The following is a 22,526-nucleotide window of genomic DNA, read 5'->3' as shown; positions in this document are numbered from 1 at the left end:
TCTCTCCTTTTTTTTTTTTCTTCGGGTTATCGCTCAGTTTTGAGCGAAGGTTTACATTTTTAAAAAATTTGCTTTCCAGCCCGTCTTGATCTTCTAGCGCGAGTTCAACAACTCAAAAAAAAAAAAAAAATCTCTGGCTGGCGTTTTTCTTTCCTTTTTTTTTTTTTTTTTTTTTTTTTTTTCAAATTTTCAAGGGGGAGGAGATTTTCCACAAGAAAAGGTTGTTTTCATGTTTGGGATTCAGGAAAGCATCCAACGGAGTGGAAGCAGCATGAAGGAAGAGCCGCTGGGCAGCGGCATGAACGCGGTGCGGACGTGGATGCAGGGCGCCGGGGTGCTGGACGCCAACACGGCGGCGCAGAGGTGAGTACCGCTCGGGGACCGCGGCCGGGGAGGCAAGCCGCGAGCAGCAGAGCCGGGAGGTGGTAGCGGAAGCCGCCGCCGCGGGGCCGGGCCGCGCTCTTGCGTCTGCCGCTCGGCTCTGCTCGTCTCCGGGGCTCCGCTCTCCCCGGCCGCTCTGTCTTGGTTGCCTGCGGCCGCAGAGCCAGAAGCTGCCTGCGAGGAGCCCGCGCTTTACCGGCACTTTTCCCTGCCTGGTCTGTGACTGTTTTCATTTTGTTTTAAGCCTGAAGAGGCGTCTCACCAGTATGATGTTGGATATCTGTGTTTTTCTGTGATTGCTGTTTCTTTTCAGGCCGCCTGTCTTTTTTTTCTTTCCTTCCTTTTCCTTTCCTATTTTCTTCTTTCCTTTCTTTTTCTTTCTTCTTTCTTTTCTTTGCCTTTTCTTCTCTATGTCTTTCCTTCCTCCTTTTCTCTCCTTCGTTCTTCCTTTCCTTCCTCCTTTTTCTTTCTTTTCTTTCCCCCCCTTTAAAAAACTTTCCTTCTCCTTCCTTTCCTCCCTTTCTTCCTCCCTTTTTCTTCCTTACTCCTTTTCCTTCCTTTCTTCGTTCCTTTCTTCCTCCTTTCTTTCCTTTCTTTCCCCCTTTCTTTTCCTTCCCTCTTCCTTCTTTCCTTCCTCTTCTTTCTTCACTTTCTTCCTCTTTCCTCCCTCTTCTTTCTTCACTCTTTCTTCCCCTTTCCTCTTTTTCCTTCTCTTAACTCCATTTCTCTCCCCTTTTCTCTTTCAATTTCCCCCTAGAATCATCTCTTATTTCTCCTCTCTGGTTCTCCCTCCCTCTCCCTTTAGCTTTCAGTTTTTCTTGGTCCACCCGAAGAACAGCAACTCCTAACTTTAATTCTGATGTCTCTTAAAAGTCTTCCCCGCCATCTATGACCATGGCCTCTTCTAGCCCCTCTGCCACTCTCAGCTCCTGCATGCTAGGCTGTATGGCCTAGAGGCACTGCTTTTGGAGATTGACCCGGGGGAACTTTCCTGGGCACCCTCAGTACCCATTCTGGGGACTCCTGGTCCCAAGTGAGAAATGGTCCCCCCCCTTTTTTTAGGCCACCAGCTGGGCTTGGGGGAATGGGAGATCTGTGGCTCCATGCTCTCTCCGGCCCAGAGAGGGCGGAAGGGGAAGAATGAAGATGACTAATTACATCATCCTCATCTTCTCCGGGCTGGGGACAAGTGTCCACAACACTGTTCCCATCCCCGATGATAATAAGGATGGGGGTGGTTGGCAGTAAGAGTGAGTTGGGTAACTGGGCTAGAAGCGAAAGTGTGTGTGTGTGTGTGGCGCGTGCGTGTGTGTGTGTGTGCGCGCCCTTGTGTCGGGCAGGTCGGGCTGTCAGTGGCCGCCCTGCGCCCCTGGTGCCCCAGGCTCCAGCCCCCGGGAGGGCGCGCTCAACCCTCAGCCCTTATCCATAGGATTTCTGGAAAGGGTGTGAGGATTTCTGCGGAACAGCGAAACTTTGTCAGGACAGGTCTTTTAAAAAAAACACCCAATTCCCTTTCCCACAGCGACCACTCCTGACTGCTCTGAGTTCCACCCACAGATCCTTTTTCTCCACATGCTTTATTTGTGGGGGTGGGGACAGACAGCTTCCCGAGGCCGGGCACCCGCGGCTGGCCGGGGGCGGGGAGGGGGCGGCACATGAGGTTTCCCGGAGGATGGCTGCTGCAGCGAGGAGCTGAGCATGTTCCCCATCCATTCTCACCTGCCCACGGGAGATTCGAGGGAGTGGCGAGAACCAACTCCCATGCCCACCCTCCCTTTAAGTTGTAAACGACCGGCTTTATTCCACGATCGCGCTTCACCTCATGCACCGCTACTTTTCTTCCTCCCCACGCAGCGCGCGTCTGGTCGGAGTAAACGCGTACAGCGTTTTATCTCTTGCGCAAAACCCAAACAAAACTTTCACACCTCTTCGTCAAGTTCGGGGGGCGCGCAGGTCCTCGGCGGGGAGGACTGGGCAGGCGAGAGCACGCATGTCCCGTCGCCGGGTGGGCCCGGGGCGCCTGAGGGGGCGTGTAGGGAGCCCACAGGGCGTTTTGGGGGGGCAGAGGTGTTTGAGGGTTCGCGCGTGTGTAAGAGGTGACAGGGGGTCGCGGTTGTTGTCCCGCTTAGCCGTCTAACTCTGCGTCTTTGACCGCAGCGGGGTGGGTCTGGCCCGGGCTCACTTTGAGAAGCAGCCGCCTTCCAATCTGCGGAAATCCAACTTCTTCCACTTCGTCCTGGCCCTCTACGACAGACAGGGCCAGCCCGTGGAGATCGAGAGGACAGCCTTTGTGGGGTTCGTGGAGAAGGAAAAAGTAAGTGGGCGCAGCGCCGCTGCCCCTCGCCCCCAGCCGGGGAGCAGGCTCAGGCGCTTCGGGAGGCGAGCTCCTCGCGAGTGCAAAGCATCCATAACACACTCCCGCGCGGGGTCCCCCAAGCCACTTCCCGTTCTGGGCGAACCCGGACTCCTAGTTCCTGAGGTTCTGCTCCAGAAAAGCTCGTGCTTAGTCCCCAAAGATGGAGAGAGGCGAGCCCGTCTTCGCACTCCAGAGTCAAGGGCGCTGGGGATGAGCCCGCCCTCGACCGCGCGACCACGCGTGGCTCCTGCCTCTGCTGGCCCAAGCTCGAGCCCCCAGGCCCTAGGAACGGGATCTCCCGTGCGAGCCCCACGGAATTTTTTAGAAACTTAGAGGGAGCAGTAAGGGTCGGGAGGGTGGCAGAGGGATCACAGTTGGCCACAATTTCTGCTGCTCCCGGGCCTGTCCGGCTCCCAGGCCAGGGGTCCCTGCTTGGGGAAAGTTGCCTCGAAGTCTGTCCACTAGCTCACGCCGACCTCTCTCCTGCGTCTCTTGTGTCTTTGCGTCCTGCTGCAACCCAGGAAGCCAACAGCGAAAAGACCAATAACGGGATTCACTACCGGCTCCAGCTCCTCTACAGCAATGGTGAGGTTCCCGTCGGGTCTGCGCCGGCACCCCGGGGCTCCGGGTGAGGGTAGGGGGCGCGGGGAGCTTCAGGTGGACGAGAACCCTGAGCAAAGCTCAGTCGTCCGCCATCCTCGGGGTAAAACGGCCTCTCCTAAGTTTCTCCTGAAGAGGTTTCACCTGAGGAGGCCCTGAGTGGCTCGAGGGCGGCGGCATTAGCGGACGCGTACTTGGGTCCAGGTGTGGCGCCTTGGCCCCCGCTGGGCTGCTTTCTTTCTTCTTCCCCTTCCTAAGGCCGGGTTCCTCCGCTTAGCGTAGACTTCATGCCCAAGTCCCTTGAGTTCAGGGGGCTACAGCGGTCAGGGCCTTGGTGGCTCCCGGAGAGCACGCAGAGGGACTCCAGCCGTGGGAAGGGAGAGAACCCAGGTGGGGGTCCGCCTTATTCCCAGCTGCTGTGCTTGAGGGTGGGGCCGCCTTCCAAATGCGCTCGGGCTGGGCCAGAGGCCCTTCTCCGGGAACTGGGGAAGGGGGTCCTGGCTGCTTCTCCGGGACAGTCGGAGTTCCATCAGCCTTGGAGCCCCATTCTTTGTTTCCTGCAGATCCTCTCTCACTTAATTCTCCTTCGTTCCCCTGTCCCCCGCCCCTCCCCCAGGAATAAGGACGGAGCAGGATTTCTACGTTCGCCTCATTGACTCCATGACAAAACAAGTAAGTTTCTTAAATTCGCGCCGCGGGGGTGACTCTACGGCCGCGAAATTTGGGAGAGTCTAGAAGCTGGCTACTCCTTAGCGGGAGGGCTGGGACTCGAACTCTCAATGCCAGGGCGGACCGCGCTCTCAGCGCAGCCTTCCAAATGCCCAAAAGCACGTTGACTCGCCGCGTGGAGGAGATGGCTCGACGTCTCCTTCTTTATAAGGGAAATTCAGACCTTGTGATTTAAGACTACGCGGAGTGCTGCGTGGGGAGAATATGGGCTGAACTTCCTTTGACCCGGCCGGGGAGCCCCAGGGGCGCAAAGGTGCGCAGAGACCCTCGTGCAGATCGGGCTGAACTAGTGAAACCCAAACCATCAGGGCCTCCCCCGGGAGGCAGAGGTAGAGGAAGCGGGTGAGGGGCAAAGGCAGCTTCCCCAGAAACGGTGAGATGGTCTGAGAGCGCACTTGACCCACTCTACACATTTTTTAAAAAAGAGATGGTGGTGGTGGTAGTGTTGGAAGACGGAGCGACAATTGTTAGAAGATATTTTGCAAAAATCCTCCTGGCTTTTGCCTCCAAGTTTGGCAAGAAGCCAGGCAGCATGAGTGAGCTTGTGGTCTTAAAGGTACATAGACGGCGTTTTCTTTAGCTCCCAACACGCGGGTGCCAAGCAGTATACATTAAGGTTGAGTTATGGTTCAAAAGATACAATTATGAGCCGAGTCAGAAAAGAGGTCTGACGTTTTTACGAGGGGCAGGAACATTTTTTCTTTTTAATTTTAAGAAAAAGTTTAAGAATTAAATATCTGGTTAGGTAGTTGGAGGATTTTGTGACAAAAAAGGAGACAGTTTTATTGGGTGGGAGAAAGAAATCAGAAGAAAGAGAAAAGTTACCCATTGTGTACTGACCACCAATTTAGTGAGAGGGTTAAAACTGGTTTGCTTGATTGCGATTTAAAAATATTCCCTTTAAAATAAGGGATGTAGTTTTCATAGATACTGGCTTGGAAGGTTTCAAATTAGAGAATACATGCATACTTAAAAAATGTTTTTAGATACCCATGGCTTAAATATGTTGTACAAAATGCACGTTAATAAGCTGTTGGGAGTTTTAAAATCTGCTCAGCAAGAACCAATTTAATAACAGCTAATTGTAATTTTTACCTTTATTTCATTGTGAACCAAGTAAAAAGCATGAGGGTATGACATGTATTTTTTAAAATGATAAATACATATCTCTTGAAATCTATTTCAAGTTATTAGCCTAAAATATTTGACTTTCTTAAAGATCTGTTTTATTTCTTAGTTGATAGTTCAGAGTAAACGCACATTTATGCTTTTACTCTTGGTATTATTATTGTTTTTTATTATTATCACTATACTGGTTCTGATCATTACATAGGATAATTCCCTTTGATTTGGACTCTCTGTATTTTGTTAAATTTTTTTCCTGCCAAGCAAAAAATGCAAAAGCCTTATTTCAGTAACTTTTTAAAAAAATGATATCAAAACAAAAATGTCTTAAGTGGAATTTTGTTGTTAAAAAATTGTCTTTGATACCCTGGGTATCTTTTCCTGCCATTCCCATCAGAGGAAAGAAAAGATGGGAGGGGGAGAGGGAAAGTATGATTTCTAATACATATTCTTTATGTACTTATTAGAGTTTATTTTTTAAAGAATAAAAACTCCCCACAAACCAGTATGTAAGGCCTGTCTGCCTGTGAAACATTGGCCACTTAAATATTAAATTATCGGCAACTCTATGAAGTGAACAGTTGTAAGGCGCACAAAATTAGGACATGTTTGATTTTAGGCCCCTTAAACCAAAAGTGCCACAAGAATTGATCTTCCCATTATGAGATGAACTGACTTTACACACTCTTCTAAGTTGGAAGAATGATCTTGATTTTTATAAAGCAATACATCTAATATCATTTTACTAACAAGGTTATAGAGCTTAAGAAAAACTTTGGCTAAGGCATTCTTTGACTGCTTGGTGTCATAAATTCTATCGGTGGTGGGGGTGGGAGTGGGACCAGAATAAGATATAGTGTAGTAATAGCAGGTATAAGAGAGTTACTTGCCATACTGTGACATCTCACTGAAAGTTAAAATTATAAATGTAGGCAATTGTATATTTTGGTGGGGAGCGACCTGAAAAAAAGGCTTAGTAATTATCTGAATTTAGTCTAAAAATATCAAGAAAAAAGATTTTTCCAGGCATACCTGTTTGCTTTCATAATAGTTGTCTAATGCCTTCTCTGTAGCTTTTACTTTGAAAGGCAATCCCTGCCCGTTATCCGGTTGCTTTTTCCTTGATTATGTGCTGTAAGAGTTTGGGAAGTAGGTTAGCTTCTTGTGTACACAGCTAATACAATAGTCTTCAAAAAGCAGATCAGCGCGAAGAGCATGACTTTCCTTAGCTGTGACATAATTATTACGTTTTAGCTTTGATGAGTAAAACAGTGGATTCTCATCTAGCTTGAAATTATTCTGTGATAATTAAATGCCAAGTCTGATTTTTAAGTTTCTTAAATTTTTTATTTTAGTTAAGTGTGCAGTGACCCCTTCAATCAGAAGTAAGTCTTGACATAAGGTGACCAATTAAACGCTTACTTCTTTTTCCCCTGTGAAATTATTCCAGGTAGATAGACTCAGGATTTTGATATTTAGAGTGCTGAATGGAATAATTACAGTGATGTGATGAGTTCTAATAACATCATAAGTTTCAGTGGGAGTATCTAAGCAGAGTTCAAGTGTCTTCTCTTAGCTGCTTATTTATCGCAACGTTTTTCACATCAGAGATGCAGCTTTATGTATGTGATGTCATATCTTTGACTCAGAAGTTGGGGTTAAGACTTGAAGGGAATCTTTGGCAAGCAAAATTCAAAACTAGCTGTGCACTTTATATTTTCATAGAATGTTCGTGATCTTGGGTGGAGTTAGCAGCTTTGAGATCAAACAGAAATGTACTCAATCAACCAAGATGTATTGGTATGACACAGTATTTCACACCTTTTCAAAGTGTCTCATTACACTATTTGGGGTAATGACTCTTAATTTTTGACTCTACCAGGAAAGGGAAAGCTTTATTAGAAGTGAATGTGTAAGGATCTGAGCCCTCTTATCCCTATGCTTTTCTTATAAAACACTAAGGATATAATTATATTTAAAATATTTGTCCACCAGCTAGAAAATAAGAAGCTTGCTTTTGGGAAGGGTTTTGCAAAACCAAGTTTAGCTGGACTAAAAATAGGGTGTTTTTTTTTTTTTTTTTTTTGTCATTGCTGTTTTTGGTATTCCATTAGTGAGCATGCAAAAAGGCCTGTAGGATCCAGAAGTTGATGGCTGTTGCATCCAGAAATGGTGTCTACTGCAGAAACTCAAATGAACTCAGTGGGAGAGGTCTGAGTTTTAATGTGCCTCGGTTCAGATTTTCCTGTAGTATTTGAGATATAATTACATTCTGTGATTGCTTCAGTGAGTTATCTTTAAATAGTTTTTTTTTAAAAAAAAAAACAACCTTTAACTTATCTGCCCTCTTACCATCTTGCTTTGAAAAAAGGGAAATTTTTATAATTCAAAGAAAGAGTACCAAATTCCATAAAGTTATCAAAAACAAAACATTCCCTGCCCCCAAACCAAAGCTCTTTTTTGGAAAGGGAAAAATAATAGTCACATAATCTTTTTGTGTATGGATTTGAAGGTAGGTGATATGGTGAGGGGACCCCTAAAAAGTCCCAGCACTGTGGGAAGTCTAAGGTACAATAATTAGAACTGCTGTCATAGTTCTCTTTCCAGCTAATCTTTATATATTTGTTTTGATATTCCCGGTATTTCAAGTTATTGATGCAAGTGCACTTTTTCCGATTGATTGTTTCATCATGTCCTGCCACAGCTACGTAGATTTGATTAACAACCCTTTCTGTTCATGGTTCTTCATTGGTAGATAAACACATTTTTAGTGTATCAATAAGTTCCTAAGGAATTCAACTAGGCCAGCAGAGAGGTTCTTTCATGTATTTGGGGAAACAAACAAGCAATGACAGGGCAAGTTTATAGTTAGGAGCCATATTTTAGCAGCTTTCTCTCTTCTTTGGTAACATGTCAAAAATGCAGGTGATTTGAATTTCCTTGCACATAGAGGAATGAAGAAGTTTGGGATTTTTATGCATGATCAGGACCTGTGTTTGGGAAAATGTAAACTCATCACAGTGGAAAATGTGTTGTTTGGAGTCTGGGGGTGAAAACAAAGCTGATGGTTTTGGAGAGATTGCCGGAGCCAGATGGCCTAGTACTTTCCCAGTCTGGCGGTCCAACTGCTCCCTCCTGGATAATATACAGCCATTTGTTCGGGGATATTTACGCTAGAGCTGTTTCCATGTGAATATTTGAACAGCATTAAAAATGAACGTATTAGTAGTGATGCATTTATCGAACTTGTATGGCTACACGGATAGTCTGTTCTTGTGTCTTTACTTATATTGCTGAGAGGAATGAAGGAGGGTCTGGATGTTGGTGAATTGTTTATATAGTTGTTGAGCAAGAATGATTTGGTCTTAGTTATTAAAATATGTAAGCATTTGGAAACTAATTGAGGTAATGGTAGCACCTACCTGGAAGCTCAGTTGTGAAAATTAAATGAATTCATACATGGAAAATGCTTAGAACAGTGACTAGCATACATTAAGTGCTTAATAAATTAGCTGCTTTTATTATTTTACTATTATTACTATTATTACCCCATTGAGTTGACAAAGCCAGTTGTATCTACTAATATAGATGTAAATGTAGTTATCGTATGAGTGAAATATCTTTTATTACTGCTAGAAAAAGAAATATTGCATGATATTGTTAGAATGATTCAGTTTTTATCTTGGTGTTTGAATAATATGAGAGATTTTATTTCTTTGAGACACAAAAGATGCATTCTGAAGCTAACTGCTTTTGGTACACATTCTCTTTTTATTCAGGGCTGTGATGTAACTGAACAGCATACTGAATATGATATCATTCCTTTGCAACTTTCCTAATTCAGTTCTGCAAACAGGCCTGCTTAGCTGCTGAGCTTAAATTACATCTTTGTAATTTGTTCACCAGTAGCTAAGCTGCTAATTGAAGCAAAATAATTTTTTATTTTACTTCACTATTAATTTTGGATTGCTGTTTGACACAATTGTTTATGAAACGTCAATTTTGTAGTGTTTTCTTTGTCACAGGTTAATTTTTAACTAAGGCTCCCTCACATACTGGAAATTTCTTGAACCGCATTAGCTAACACTTTTTTTTATTTTAATGACAAGAAGTGGAACTTGGTGGTCGAAAGTAATGATTAATATTACAGCATGTTGATAATGTAGGTGTTCATATTTTTTTATTAGTTTTGATTCTTGGTAATTTGCTGCCAAAGTCGTGTTGACAGTCTGTATTTATAGGACACTTTACTTCTGGTTGAAGGAGATACTTTGTACATTCATGAATGTATTCTTTAAGGTGACAAATTAGGTTTAGCCTTTTATTTTGTATTTGGAAAAAAGAGTGATGTATTTTCAAGGTTACTGTTTTGATTTAAATGGAAAATTAGGAGTTTTTGTTAGTTATAGGTAACCTATCTACCTGTCTTCCTTCCTTCCTTCCTTCCTTCCTCCCTTCTTCCCTCCCTTTCTTCCTTCCTTCCTTTCTTTCTTTCTTTTTCTTTCTTTCTTTCTTTTTCCTTTCTTTCTTTCTTTTTTTCTTTCTTTCTTTTTTTCTTTCTTTCTTTCCTTTCATTATCTTTTTCTGTCTTTCTAAATTAATGATGACAAGTCTCCGATTGTTGGTTTGTAAACCAAGAAAGACTCCTAATGAAAACATTTTGTTCCTAAAAACCTTTCAGATTTTAATGAACCAAAGTCAAAAGTATTCTCCTTGCTCACTTTATTTTTGCATGGAACACAAAGAGTTAAAATTATTAGAAAAGTAAACAAAGAAAACTGTGCTCAATTCTCTGTATTTCTTTTGGCATCCCATTGAAGTGTGATCCCTGTGTAAGTTCACCATCTATTTTTTGTTTTACTGTGTGGTCTTTATCCATAGTAAGTTTCAATTAACTTTTAAGACCCAGTGATATTTTAGAAAAGTGGAGATGAACCACAATTCACAAGATGCTTTCTAAAACAGTGGCAACAGAGGCAGATTTTTTCTATTGATTGATTTCTTTTCGAAGTTGGTATAGGTTAATGTGTAATTGGGCATTTGAAACTGATGGCATTTCATCCTCTCACAGCAAACCTTCTGGCACTGTTGTGTAAGGATGTGAAAGTTTAACAATTCCTATTTTTTCCTTCATTTTTGTTATTATAAAAAACTATTCTTGAAAAAAACCTCAATCAGAAAGTCAACAGAGTATTAACAATAATTGTGATATTTTCATTATGCTCATTAGAGGAGAACGTTAAGAAAAGGGAGGCTAGTATATCAGAAGAATAAACCTGCTCCAAATATGTCAAGTTTTGACAACTTGTTTATCAGTTCCACCAGGTTTTCAAAGTTGAGATGAAGTTTGTGCTGTTTATTCTTTTACTTTTTTTCCTGTACAAGCATTCCTGCCACCTTAAGGGATTTATTTGCATTGGCAGGATTAACGTAAACATCGTTTTCTATTTTATTGTATTTTGTTGTTGTTTTTGTTGTTTCTTAGGTTAAAACCTCAACTTGCTTCACCATCAAATCATTTATTTAAATAATGTATTTGATATGCTTTCTCTCCTGCTCCCGCCCATCTCTGTAACAGGCCTCCCATCCTTACTGCTGATGAACACACTGGTTTCCTTAAACCACTGTTGTTTTTGTCACTCTCACAGCAGACTACCTTCCTCCCAGTGAGCAGATGCATGACTTACTATGGAGGATGAAGATAAGCCTTCTTCTTGGTGTTCCATTGTCTAGGTCCTAGACGAGCTGTCTATTAAAATGGTTTCAGTTAAAGTAGTCAGTGCTGTTTATATGCTTCTGTGATCTCCCAACTGATCCGGCCTCAATGAGCTTCACTCACACCGCACAGAGGCACATATTTAAATTGGGAAAAGAAGCAGAAACTTCTCCCTAAGCTGGTGTTAGAGAACCCCTTTCCTTTTAGGCTCGAAGTCTGGGTTTGCTGAACTGTGAACCAGTCTTGACGTGTGCACTAAATGTACATGGTAGAGATTTGATATGTGTGAAAGCTGGAGGGAGAACTTGTAGGCATTTTTAAAAAGTCTGTTTTATTGTTGACACTCTACATTGAAGACGTTCATCAAAATAGATTTATCCTGTTTTCCTATGTTGGATCTCATCAGAATGTCGATTTCTTGGACCATACTTTTATATAATAGTGTGGTGTGTGTGTGTGTGGTGTGGTGTGTGTGTGTGTGTGTGTGTGTGCATGTGTGTGTTTTAACAAGCTTTTTCAGTAACAAAAACTGCTTAGGCAAGGTTGGAGGTGGAGCTGCCTTTGACAGAGTTTCACTGTGTAGCTAACTTTATTACACTGAGGTTCTAGATTACTCTATTTCCAGAATTTTAGTTCTACTCCTTAGGAGAGGGAGAAGACTCTGTTTCACTTGTTTTTATTTCAGAAGTCACAGAAGCAGCAAGCACTTCTTTATCTGTGTTTATGTGCTGAAAAGTATTGTTCTGCTGAGGCCCCAAGGAAAGGGACAGAAGAAACTTCATGCTTCCTTCTGTCCCCAGAGTTTAACTATTTCTGAGCAAATCCAGACTCATGCTTTCATTTTTCTATGCTTGATGTAGAGAAGATTCTCCATTTTGACTCTGCTGCCAGAAGCGAAGTGGCAGGTTGACATTTGGTAGACATGTATTACGGAGGCCATGGGCCTTCAACAAATGATGTCCAGTCACCAAAGACAAAAACATGGGATACCTGGGAGACCATGGGTCATCTACTGTTTGGGGGGGCGTCAACATATTTTCACTGCAGCATATCTTTAATTGAGTATCATCATGGGCCCACTGATTTCAGTGGAACCAGCAGCCTCAGTAAAAAATAATATTGGTATTATCTAGAAAGAGTCAAAATGAGAAGGTCTGATGTAATTGATACGCCTTTCTCCTCCCAAAACCAATTTTTTTTTTAAACAGGAAGGAAAACCCCATTAATACCTATGAATTTTATTCACCAAGTTATTTGTATTAGTTTAGCATGACAGAAAACTAAAGTTGAAACAGGTTTTCAGGGGTATTAAGAGAACACACAAAATGGTAGTGATAATAGGATTTCTCAGAAATGCATAATAGAATTTTTAGCACCATGTATGAGATCTAATCAGTTATTTACAGTGTCTCTGATTTTTTAAAGCAGTGATTGTAGTAAATAAAGCAGGCAGATATAAGTTTTGGTTTTTAAAACATTTTCAATTTACTTAATGCATTTTCTCGAGTAAAGCAACTTCCTGGGTATTTAAAAGGTCCTTTAAGATTGCAGGAATGCATCATCAGTGCATGCTAAAACTAATGGGTGAAAATTTAAGTCATAATATGATGTTAACATAATCTAGATGATTTCCCCAGAAGATAGTTATGAATTACTTAAAGTGAGTAGTAACTTTACAGTACACAAATCTGGCTGTGCTCTCTGATGGGTGGCAGGCACCCCCTTAACCAAATGGTCAGAGTTTACTGGCATTAGTGGAACGAGTTGACGGTGTGATGTGATACAGGGAGAAGAACTCAGCGTCATGGCTGTGGTATTCTGGCCCTGAATTACATAACTTTAGTCTAAGTCTGAGGAAACATTAGACAAACCCAAATTGAGGATGTTCTACAAAATATCTGGCCTATATTCTTCAAAAATGTCAATGTCATGAAATACAAAGACTCAGGAATATTCCTTATTGAAGGAGATATGACAACTGAATGCAGTGATTGGTATTGGTTTTGTTATTGTTGTTTGCTATTAAGGACATTATTGGGTATTTGGTGAACCTCAGATGTTTAGATTAGATTATTGTATTGTATCAATGTTAATTTTGTGATTCAGATAATTGTGCTATGGTTATGTAAGATAATTCCTTGTTTTAAGGAAATACATACTGAAGTATTTAGGGCATGTCTGCAGTTAACTAATAAATGGTTCAGGAAAAGAAAATAGAGAAAGAAAGAAGAATAAAGCAAATTTACTAAAATGTAAACACTTGAGGCATCTGGGAAAGAGTATCTTGGAATTCTTTATATATCCTTACAACTTTTCTGTACATCTAAAATTATGGCAAAATAAAACATTAAAAAATATAGGGTTGGGCTTCCCTGGTGGTGCAGTGGTTGAGAGTCCGCCTGCCGATGCAGGGGACACGGGTTCGTGCCCCGTTCCGGGAAGATCCCACATGCCGCGGAGCGGCTGCGCCCGTGAGCCATGGCCGCTGAGCCTGCGCGCCCGGAGCCTGTGCTCCACAACAGGAGAGGCCACGGCAGTGAGAGGCCCGCGTAAGGGGGAAAAAAAAAATGTAGGGTTATAACAGGCTAACCATATAAATGCTTTTGATGGGCCAATGGTAGAAAATGTTTTCTCCTTATGCAGGTACTTTTTTTTTTTTTTTGCGTACGCGGGCCTCTCATTGCCGTGGCCTCTCCCGTTACGGAGCACAGACTCCGAATGCGCAGGCTCAGCGGCCATGGCTCACGGGCGCAGCCGCTCCGCGGCATGTGGGATCTTCCCGGAACAGGGCACGAACCCGTGTCCCCTGCATCGGCAGGCGGACTCTCAACCACTGTGCCACCAGGGAAGCCCATGCAGGTACTTTTTGTCATTTTTAAATTTGTTTCAATTTTTGTTTTGTAATGGAGTTAGGTAAAAAAGTCAGAGCCTGCTCTGAAGGTCTGCAGGTCTGCACACATAGTGTCATAAGCTATCCTCCATCATTTACAGTTCTAAAAGTCTCAGGTTCATAAACAAGCACATTCTAGCCAACTATAAGTTAGTTACTGCAGTTTCTGTGTATCATAAAAAAAGGATAGTCTCTGGTTAACTTAAGTAGTTTCATCACCAAGAAATTGAGAGTTATCTGAATGTGTGAAAGTAATTTTGTTAACAATTTGCAGCTGCGTTGTATTAGTACTATGCAGTGCTACATTGTTAAGTTAGTTAAAATGTATCCCCATGCAGAGCCCTGCTCTATCCATAGCTGTGAGCTTTTCTTTGGCCCAGGTGTTAACATGTAGATCTTCCAGTAAGCAGAGGTCTCAAGGAAACTTCCTGGTGACCTTAAGGAAAATGTTTGTACACATATTACTAAAAACAGACAAAAACATCTTGGCTGGTGAGGTGGTTTGGGACTCCAGATTTTGAGAGTCAGATGTAATTCTTCTTAGTTGAGGGAGATAACTATGGCTTAACTCCCCCTGCCCCAACCCTGCCTGTCCCCCCGCATATGCGGGCGAGTATTACTGTTTGGGTGGTTATACACCCCAGAGAGCACATGTTTTCAACCTGTAGGCAGGAAGGATTTCCCCTGATGGATGAATCATCTCAAGACAGTGAATGGACTCATTAACCATACCCTCACTTGTTTTCTACTACTTACCTCTAGAATATTACATGTTGGAGTTGGAAGTAGTAAAATGAGGCGACAAATACGAATCATTTGAAAATAAAATCCATGTGTTTTTCTGTATTTTAAATCACTAGTATCTCAATCTGCTAAGCCTTCTGGGTTTTTCCTTCCCCATTGATTAGATTTATTTTTATTCTGAATTGAAGAGAGAATTGTGGTTGTCTTGACGACAGAAGCCCATCTCATACAAGGATCCAAAGATGTGCGTTATAATAAGGAGGTTGATGGGACAGAGAGGAACATATCCCCTTCCACTCAATTTGGGTTGATCCTTAACAACTGTCTTAAAACAATCAGCCCAGTGAGGCCTTTGGCTCTGAAAGCTAATTGGCCTTGCGGCAGTGGTGAATGGTCAAGAATTTGACTGTGGTAGTTTGTCCTCTGCTACTTGGTTCCATTCTTAGCTCAAATCATGCCTTTGTTTACAGGCCATAGTGTATGAAGGCCAAGACAAGAACCCAGAAATGTGCCGAGTGTTGCTCACACACGAAATCATGTGCAGGTAAGAAATACCTTTTTCTTTCCCTTTAATTAGCAAAGAGAAGATGAATTTGTATCTCAAATCTAGGTGAATTCAGGTCTATTTTGGGGTATATGTTTATCTTCTGTTAGACAGTCTAAAAACTGTTAGATGTGAGTATTTGGTAGTAAAGTGTCAGGCATCACAGTGGTTCTCAATTATTTATTAGATTTCATCCTAAAAAACAAACGTTCCAATTTTGATACTGCATTGTTAATGGACACAAAGCAGTGCCCTCTCCTTTTTCCTTTCAATTGAGTAAAATACAGTATAACCCTTCTAGTGTTAATATATGTGCTCAACTGCATTGCTAGTAAAATAAGAGTTCTATTGAGGTCAGCAGAAACCTCTGTTTGGATAAGACTTGAAAGTTATAGTTCCCCTTTTTAATTCTTCCACTTAACAATGTGACCGTCCGTACATAGGCATCATTCCTCCCCACACCAACCCAACATCTGATCTCTTAATCTTAGTTACCTTTTATATAACTATGACAATGTAGCTAACATTTCTTAAATGTAGTGAGCTTTTGGAAGGATGGCAAAGATGAGTCACTGAAAGGTATAAACATTCATGTTGTCCACAAATGAGTATCTTTATTTTTGTCTGAAGCTACGTTTGAAACCAGGCAAGCAGACCACATTCACTTCCATGGCCTCAGCCAGCCCTCCACATGGGAGAGAGTAAACCAGAGAACAGCCTTGTAACTTGCAGTTTAGGATTCTAATTCTTTGTAAAATAACACTGGCACTTTGCTTCTGATATATTCTGAGTAATTGGATAAAGCATGACGATGACACTCTGCATCAGGGAAGGGCTACTAATTGCTTTGTTAGCCACTCAGGCTCTCCTGGCACAAAGCATGCTTGGCTCCTGACTGTTACTGACCAAACCATTTAGGAGTTTCAGCTGCTGCTTCGGCATGGGTGGGTTTATTTGCTGCCCGCAGACTTGCGGGGAAAGCAATCTGAAAACTCTACAGGTGGAAATAAGATAGAAAAGAGATTATTGTGTTTCCTTAGTGAAGTCCCAAGTAGTAACTTCTTCTATATCTGTAATATGTATGTAAAAATTTCTTTTTCTCCTTTTTAAAAAACATTCTGCGAATATATTATTCTAAAATGTACAGGAGTTTCACAAGTTTTCACTTTAGTGATTTGTAAAACTTGTTAATTGTTCCGAAAACAGGTTGCTTCTCTCTAACTTTAAAGCAGCAACAAAATCCAAAAATATGGTCATGGATTTCGTAGAAGATATTATTAGGCAAAATTAGTGTCATACTGTATACAACAATTGCACAGCTAAAGCTGAGCTGCGCTCTTCAGAATAAAATGAGCAAAATCATTTTGAAAAGCATTAAAAAAAGACCTCCTTCGTATTACTATTTTTCCAGCCATATCTCTATTTCGTCTTCCCACAATTAGCATGTTGTTAGAATGAATTTTCCGTATTCTGTTCCATGTGATTCCAGCAAACAGGAGACAGGAAGATGGATCTCAACCAATAGGCCAACTAATATCTATAAATCATAGATTTGCATCTCATATCTGTACTTGTTTGGACTATGCTAGAAATTATTCTTAAGATACTTAAGATATATTATGCCTTTCACACACAAGCCTACACTCTGTTAATACAATTTTTATTTTTCTTGTTCTGGAAATTCATTGGTCCAAAGTACTTTATGATGCTGGTTGATGTGCTTTACTGCTGACGTTCTTTCTATATTTTAGAAACATAAAAATAGCAAAAAATAAAATTCTCAAGCCACTGAAGGCAAATGATGTTTGTACTGCATGGCTAAGAGGGAAGAGCCATATTCAAAATGTCATCCTGCTAATGCTACAGATGATGGTTTTCCTGGCTGCCTATAGATGTGTAAGGGGTACTGTTTGTTTACCAGGCCGCCATGACCCTATTACACAAGCCTGTCATCTATTGTGTGGCTAACAGTCTTTTAAATTGCAAATCTGATGCTCTTTAGGGGGCTTTAGGAAAAAAATTCTCACTTTCCACACCATCCTATTTCTCTTGATTTCTTGCCGGTTGTAAGTGGAAGTTGGGATGTGCTGAATTTGCACCAGGGGTGCAAATGCAGGCTCAATTATAAGCATAAAATTAGAGTCTGTTCACCATTAATCAGCCTGGCTAATTGCTATGCACCACCATTAACCATATGGTGTGAAAGACAGCTTGCTCTCCCCAAGATGAAATTTCTTCACTGCAGACATGAAATAGTGAGGGCCCTGGATTTTAAAATAGGTTGTTTTAGATATTTAATTTCTAAACAACTTTCTGCAGTGCTTTCTATCAAGGCTAACGGCACAATAAAACTTTGCATTTATGTCACAAAAGAGGTATATTTATAGTATGTTGGAGCTACCGGTGAAGGAGACACAGAGAATTTAGATCGACAGGAAAGGGCTTGGGATGATTCTGTTTTGTTGTCATCAAAGAAAAAAGAAAAAAAATAAACACCAGGGAATTGTGTATTAGGTGGTTACAAATTTAAAAAATCAGTTTTGTTTTGTTGAGAGGGTAACCCTATTGCATGAGCTGTCTAAAGGACTTACTGCCATGGGATTGTTATTATTGTCTCTCTTTGAGACAAAACCCCTTTGACTTGATGGCATAAAACTCTTTCCATGGAATTCTGGGAGAGGTTCTGCATTTTTGGTAAACTGGAATTTATTATACCAATCATCATTATTACATTTTGCTAATACTTGGTGATTAAGCTCTTGAAAAGTATGGCCCCATGAAAGATTTTTAGAAGCAGGATTCATTCCACAAAGCATTTGATTATAAATGCATCTCCACATCCTGTGTTTAAAATGTGAATGGAAAATAGGAACTCTACTTGGTAGGTGTGTCCAGTTCCTAGCCCCCCAGGCAGGGCAAAACAGATTTTCTCCCTTTCCAGTGAACAGGACAATTGCAGGGGATGGGTGCTGTATTTAGGAAGGCATTTTTTCCCCACTGTCAGTGCCTAACATCTTGGGGACCATGAGCTCCCAGGGCTAGCCTGGTTCCTTGATATGACTTGTTCTTCCTTCCTTTTTGGCTGGTGTATTCTCATTTTTTTCCTTTAGATTCCCACTTATGCATTCCTGGTTGTTGGCCTGAGCGAGGTCCCCTTATTATTCATTCCTGTGATATCCTGCGCTTTTCCTTCATAGCATGCAGCACATTGTAATTGTGTGTCCAAGGCCTGTCTTTCTTTGCTGGACTAAGAGCTCCTTGAAGACAAAGAAGTTACCCAGTTTTCCTCTCTGCTTTAGTTGCCCATGTGTGAAATGGGGAGAAACTATTACTTCTCTCATAGGGTGGTTGTTAAGATTAAATGCTGTAATCCCGATAAATGCTTATCATGGTACCTGACACATAGTAAGTGCCGAATGTCTATTGTCATTATTAATAGTAGCAGCAGTAGTATTAGTATTGATATTAATAGAAGCAGTGGAAGTAGTGGGTGCAGTAGTAGCAACATCTGCAGTGCCTGGTTAAGTACCTGGCACAGAGTTGCTCAAAGGGAAAGACGGTAAGAGAATATTGAAAGGAAGGGAAGTGTCTACTAAAATGTTAACATGCTTTGTTCATTCTAGCTGTGCTGTTAAGGATATTTTCATTCATTCTTTTAGCACTTACTATGTGCAAAGCACAGTGGAACAAAGAGCCAAAGAGGACTGCCCCTATAGTAGAAGAGCTGACAGGTTAGCCTGGGAGAATGAGACTCATAAAACAGATAACTAGACAGCAGTGTAGAAAGGGTAGACAGGGATAAGAGGTGAGGCCAAAGACCACAGCTGCTCAGAGAAAGGTGGGTTTTAGCTGCAGGGATTGGGAGGAAGGTGAAACAGGACCCGGATTTTAGAGGGTGCATGAAGGAGCGTTTTGGTCCATTTGTTGGCAGTCCAGGCAGGATTTCTCTGGGGAGAGGTCTACAGATCGTGGGCCTTTGGCCTGGAGCTGGGCAGAGAGTCAGGGCGAAGGATAACCAACTTCTGAGGTCTTTTCTCAAAGGTGCAAAGTAAAGCTATGGGCTTACGTGGGATTGACAAGGATAGGTGAATAGAAAGAGAAGAGGCCATGGATACATCCTTGGGCAACAATCTCATTTAGTGTGTTCGAGAATTAGGAAGAAGAACCTTGAGCATACAGAGCATAGAAATAAAAGGAGGGTGTTTCAAAGTTTGGGAGCCATCCATGTAATAAGTGTAAGGAGATCCAGATAGACTTGAATACTGAGAAAAGCACCAGAAAGTCACTGGTGAACTTCAAGAGAGGACATTCAAGTTGGCGCTGAGGCCCAGAAGCCAGCTTTTATGGGGTTCAGGTGGCAAGGAGTGACGGCAACTCTGGCAAGGGGACAGTTGGACAGTGAAGAAACCAACTCAAGAGAAAAGAAGGAGTGTGTCTTTTTTTAAAGAATGGAAAAACTTAAGTTGGTTAACTGAGGGAAAGAATGAGCTTATTACTATTAATCAGACTATTCAGATAACTCATATATCTCATTCTCCAGCCACTTTGGCTAAATGGGTAAGATAATCTTCCTTTTTGTAAGGCTTAGAGATGGAGCTGATGCTTTCCTCCACTTGAGAGAGCCTCTACTTATGGGAAGAAGTTCCATGTCCCTAAGATGAGGATCTGCAGGCCTCGTGACCAGGAAACAAGTATATGTTTCTTGCCATGATTTATGAAGCCATGTGTCAGTGCACTAGAGAGATGCCACCTGTGTCATGCTGCTAAGGAAGAAACTCACAAGCTTGCTTTTCCCTGGACTAGCTTGTCCGAGGGATGCACAATCTTGCTGGGGAAAGGGCTGCTGTTTTGAGTCCACAGTGTACGTAGGACACCGGGTGCTGGGTCCCCACTCCAGTGATGGGCCACATTGCTCTCCTGCCACTTGGGTTGCAGGTTGTGAAGGGATGTGAAGTAGTGGGAATCCTGCCCTGTGACAAAGCAAATGAGGAAACTCCAAGCCCCCTGACAGATTCCTGCTTTAGGAAGCAAATGCCAGGTCTGTGCCTGGTGCAGTGCCTGACAAACACAGTAGGAGTCTAAAGAACAGCATTTGAAGGGATGAAGATCCATCAGTCACACAGTAATGAGGACATGATTGGCACTGTGATTTCTTCTGTTAACCTGGTAACTTTTCCCTTGAAGTGCTCTTGCATCTGTTGTTCCAGGTACTGTATTGTTTCAGCCCGAGACCTCTCCTGCCTTAAACACAAGTGAATCTGTTCTCCCTTCATTCTGTCCTTCTTGCTTAATGCCTGCCTTGTGTATGGTGCTGGTTGGTACCCACCTTTCTCCGTCCTTCTGAGTTCAGTAGAGGGACATAGGGAGCAGTTTGGCTTGGAGAAGGGAGGAAAGAGAAGGCAAGAAAGACCATCACAGGGAAGGAAGACAGGTCCTTGCTCTGCTTGGCTCTGGGTTAGAACTAGGGAGCTTTATGGGGTTAGATGCCAGCTCAGCCTAAAGGAAGACCTTCCTTCCCCAATTTGCAGTTGATTTTTAGTCTTTTAATAGGAAAATAATATTGCAATACAAAGCAGAAGACTGCAGGAGTACAGAAATAAAATATATATCCTCTATATTTCCCCACTTATTCCACTCCTTATAGGCTATTTCTTTGAAGTTTCTATTCATTCATTCAAAAAATACTTCCAGAGGGCCTACTGTGTGCCACACTCTGTTCTACTTGCTGGGGACTCAGGGATGAACAGAACAGTCTAAGACCCTTGTATTCAAAGACAGACAATAAATAAGAAGACAAATATAAAAGACAATGTGATGAGTGCTAGGAAGAAAAGTGAAGCAGGATGAGGGGCTAGAGAGCTCTGGGGGTAGTCAGGGAAGGGCTTCTGCAGGCTGTCACTTTGTGCAGAAATTTGAGTGAAGTGAGGGTGTGAACTGGCTTGTGAGACTATTTGTCTCTTCCCCTCACTCCCTTCCTCTCTCTCAGTCTTTCCTTTTTTTCTCCTAGAAGTAGGACCATACCGTACATACTATTCTGCAGCTTGGCTTTCTCAGGTCATAAAATGATGTAGATGGTGTGTACAAACCCACCTTCGTTCTTTTTAATGCTGCACACAGTTCCATATTTACATGTATATATGTACACACACATATATGTATATGTGTATATGAATATATTTTAAAAGTGGGCTTAAACTGTAGACAGTGTTTTGTTGCCACTCCAGACGCAGAGCAGAGCCCAAGAATCCTGTTTTGGGGATGACGACTACGTGATGCAGTGACATGACTTGAGAGGCAGGAAAGCAGGAAACCTGTTGGGCTATTTTTCATACTTTGTATAGGGTTTTATAAATGATAAATGACCTCCAGCCCTTAGTCTGTTTTCCTTTCTTCGTTATTCCTATTTTATTCCTATTCTGTTAGTCCTATACACTTCTGTTCTTCGCATCTGCTTTTTTCCCTGGGTCCCTTGGGGCACAGCAGAGAGGGGTGGTTCTCACTTAGGCTGTGCTTCGATTCAGCTGGCTGCACTCCAGGGCATTTTTATTTTAAGGGGATGAAGACAGTGCTTAAGGCACAGGGCATATCTGAGGCCCAGTGTGGCCCTTGCTTGGGGAGGTGGTCTGGTGTATGGGGTGGGATGGAGGTGAACGTTCCTTTCCTCAGCAGTGTCTGCTCAGAGGGTCAGCTTGGCTTCCTGTATCTGCTACCTTCCTATTTTCTTGGATTGTATTTTCCCCAGTACATTACATTCATTCATGAAGTCGTCCAATCCACCAACCAATATTTGAGCTTCTCTATTCTGTCCCAGGCCTTATGCTACTCATTAGGTAAATAAAATTGACAGTGTGTTCCTTTATGAAGCATATGAGTTAGTAGGGGAGGGGGTGAGAGGAGACAGTGACCAAAAAAAATGCAAATATATATGTAAGTATATAATTTGCTTTGTGTTTCATGCCCTGAAAGGAAAAACCAGAGGAACCTATCAAGTGTCAGGGCTAGCTTCTCTGAGGAAGGAAGAAGCTTAGAGGCTGAGGCCCAAAGAGGGGGTAGAGGCTGGCTAACCAGGCAGGGCTTGGATGAAGAGCAGTCCAGGCCTGGAGGCCTGCCCAGACCTGGGCCTGAGGTCAGACTGAGCGTGGCCCATTAGAGAGATTGAAATTGGCCAGTGAGGCTGCAGCTTGGCAAGTTGGAGGAGAGTGACAGGAGACTGGGAGGTGGTCTGGCCATAGATGTATTCTCAGTGTGGTGGGAAGCCATTAAAAGGTCTTGGGTGGTGAAGTGACACAGTCCAGTTGACATTTTGAAAAGATCACTGTGGCTGTCATGGGGGAGGTGAAGAGTAGACACAGAGAGACCAGGTGGGAGGCCACTGCAGGAGTTAAAGCGAGAAAGTGAAAGTGACTCAGATGAGGGTGATGGCAGTGAGGAGGGAGAGAAT

At 42.6% G+C, this 22,526-nt stretch overlaps 1 protein-coding gene across 6 annotated transcripts in view; it reads left to right on the top strand.

Moving 5' to 3' along the window:
* The first annotated feature begins 205 nt into the window (after nt 1-205).
* The window catches only part of EBF1 (EBF transcription factor 1), a 390,876-nt gene continuing 368,555 nt past the window's right edge, over nt 206-22,526 (top strand). For all 6 annotated transcript variants that reach the window (XM_030834265.2, XM_060296554.1, XM_030834263.2 and 3 more), the window contains exons 1-5: nt 206-363; nt 2,539-2,695; nt 3,259-3,322; nt 3,954-4,009; nt 15,012-15,085. In XM_030834265.2, the coding sequence (XP_030690125.1) occupies nt 230-363; nt 2,539-2,695; nt 3,259-3,322; nt 3,954-4,009; nt 15,012-15,085 (485 nt within the window). In that variant the 5' untranslated portion in view covers nt 206-229. The remainder of the gene's footprint in view (nt 364-2,538; nt 2,696-3,258; nt 3,323-3,953; nt 4,010-15,011; nt 15,086-22,526) is intronic.

This window comes from Globicephala melas, chromosome 3 (assembly GCF_963455315.2).
Source record: "Globicephala melas chromosome 3, mGloMel1.2, whole genome shotgun sequence".
Classification (NCBI taxonomy): domain Eukaryota; kingdom Metazoa; phylum Chordata; class Mammalia; order Artiodactyla; family Delphinidae; genus Globicephala; species Globicephala melas.
Note: the sequence above shows the minus strand (reverse complement) of the source record. Positions and strands in the feature narration are given on the sequence as shown.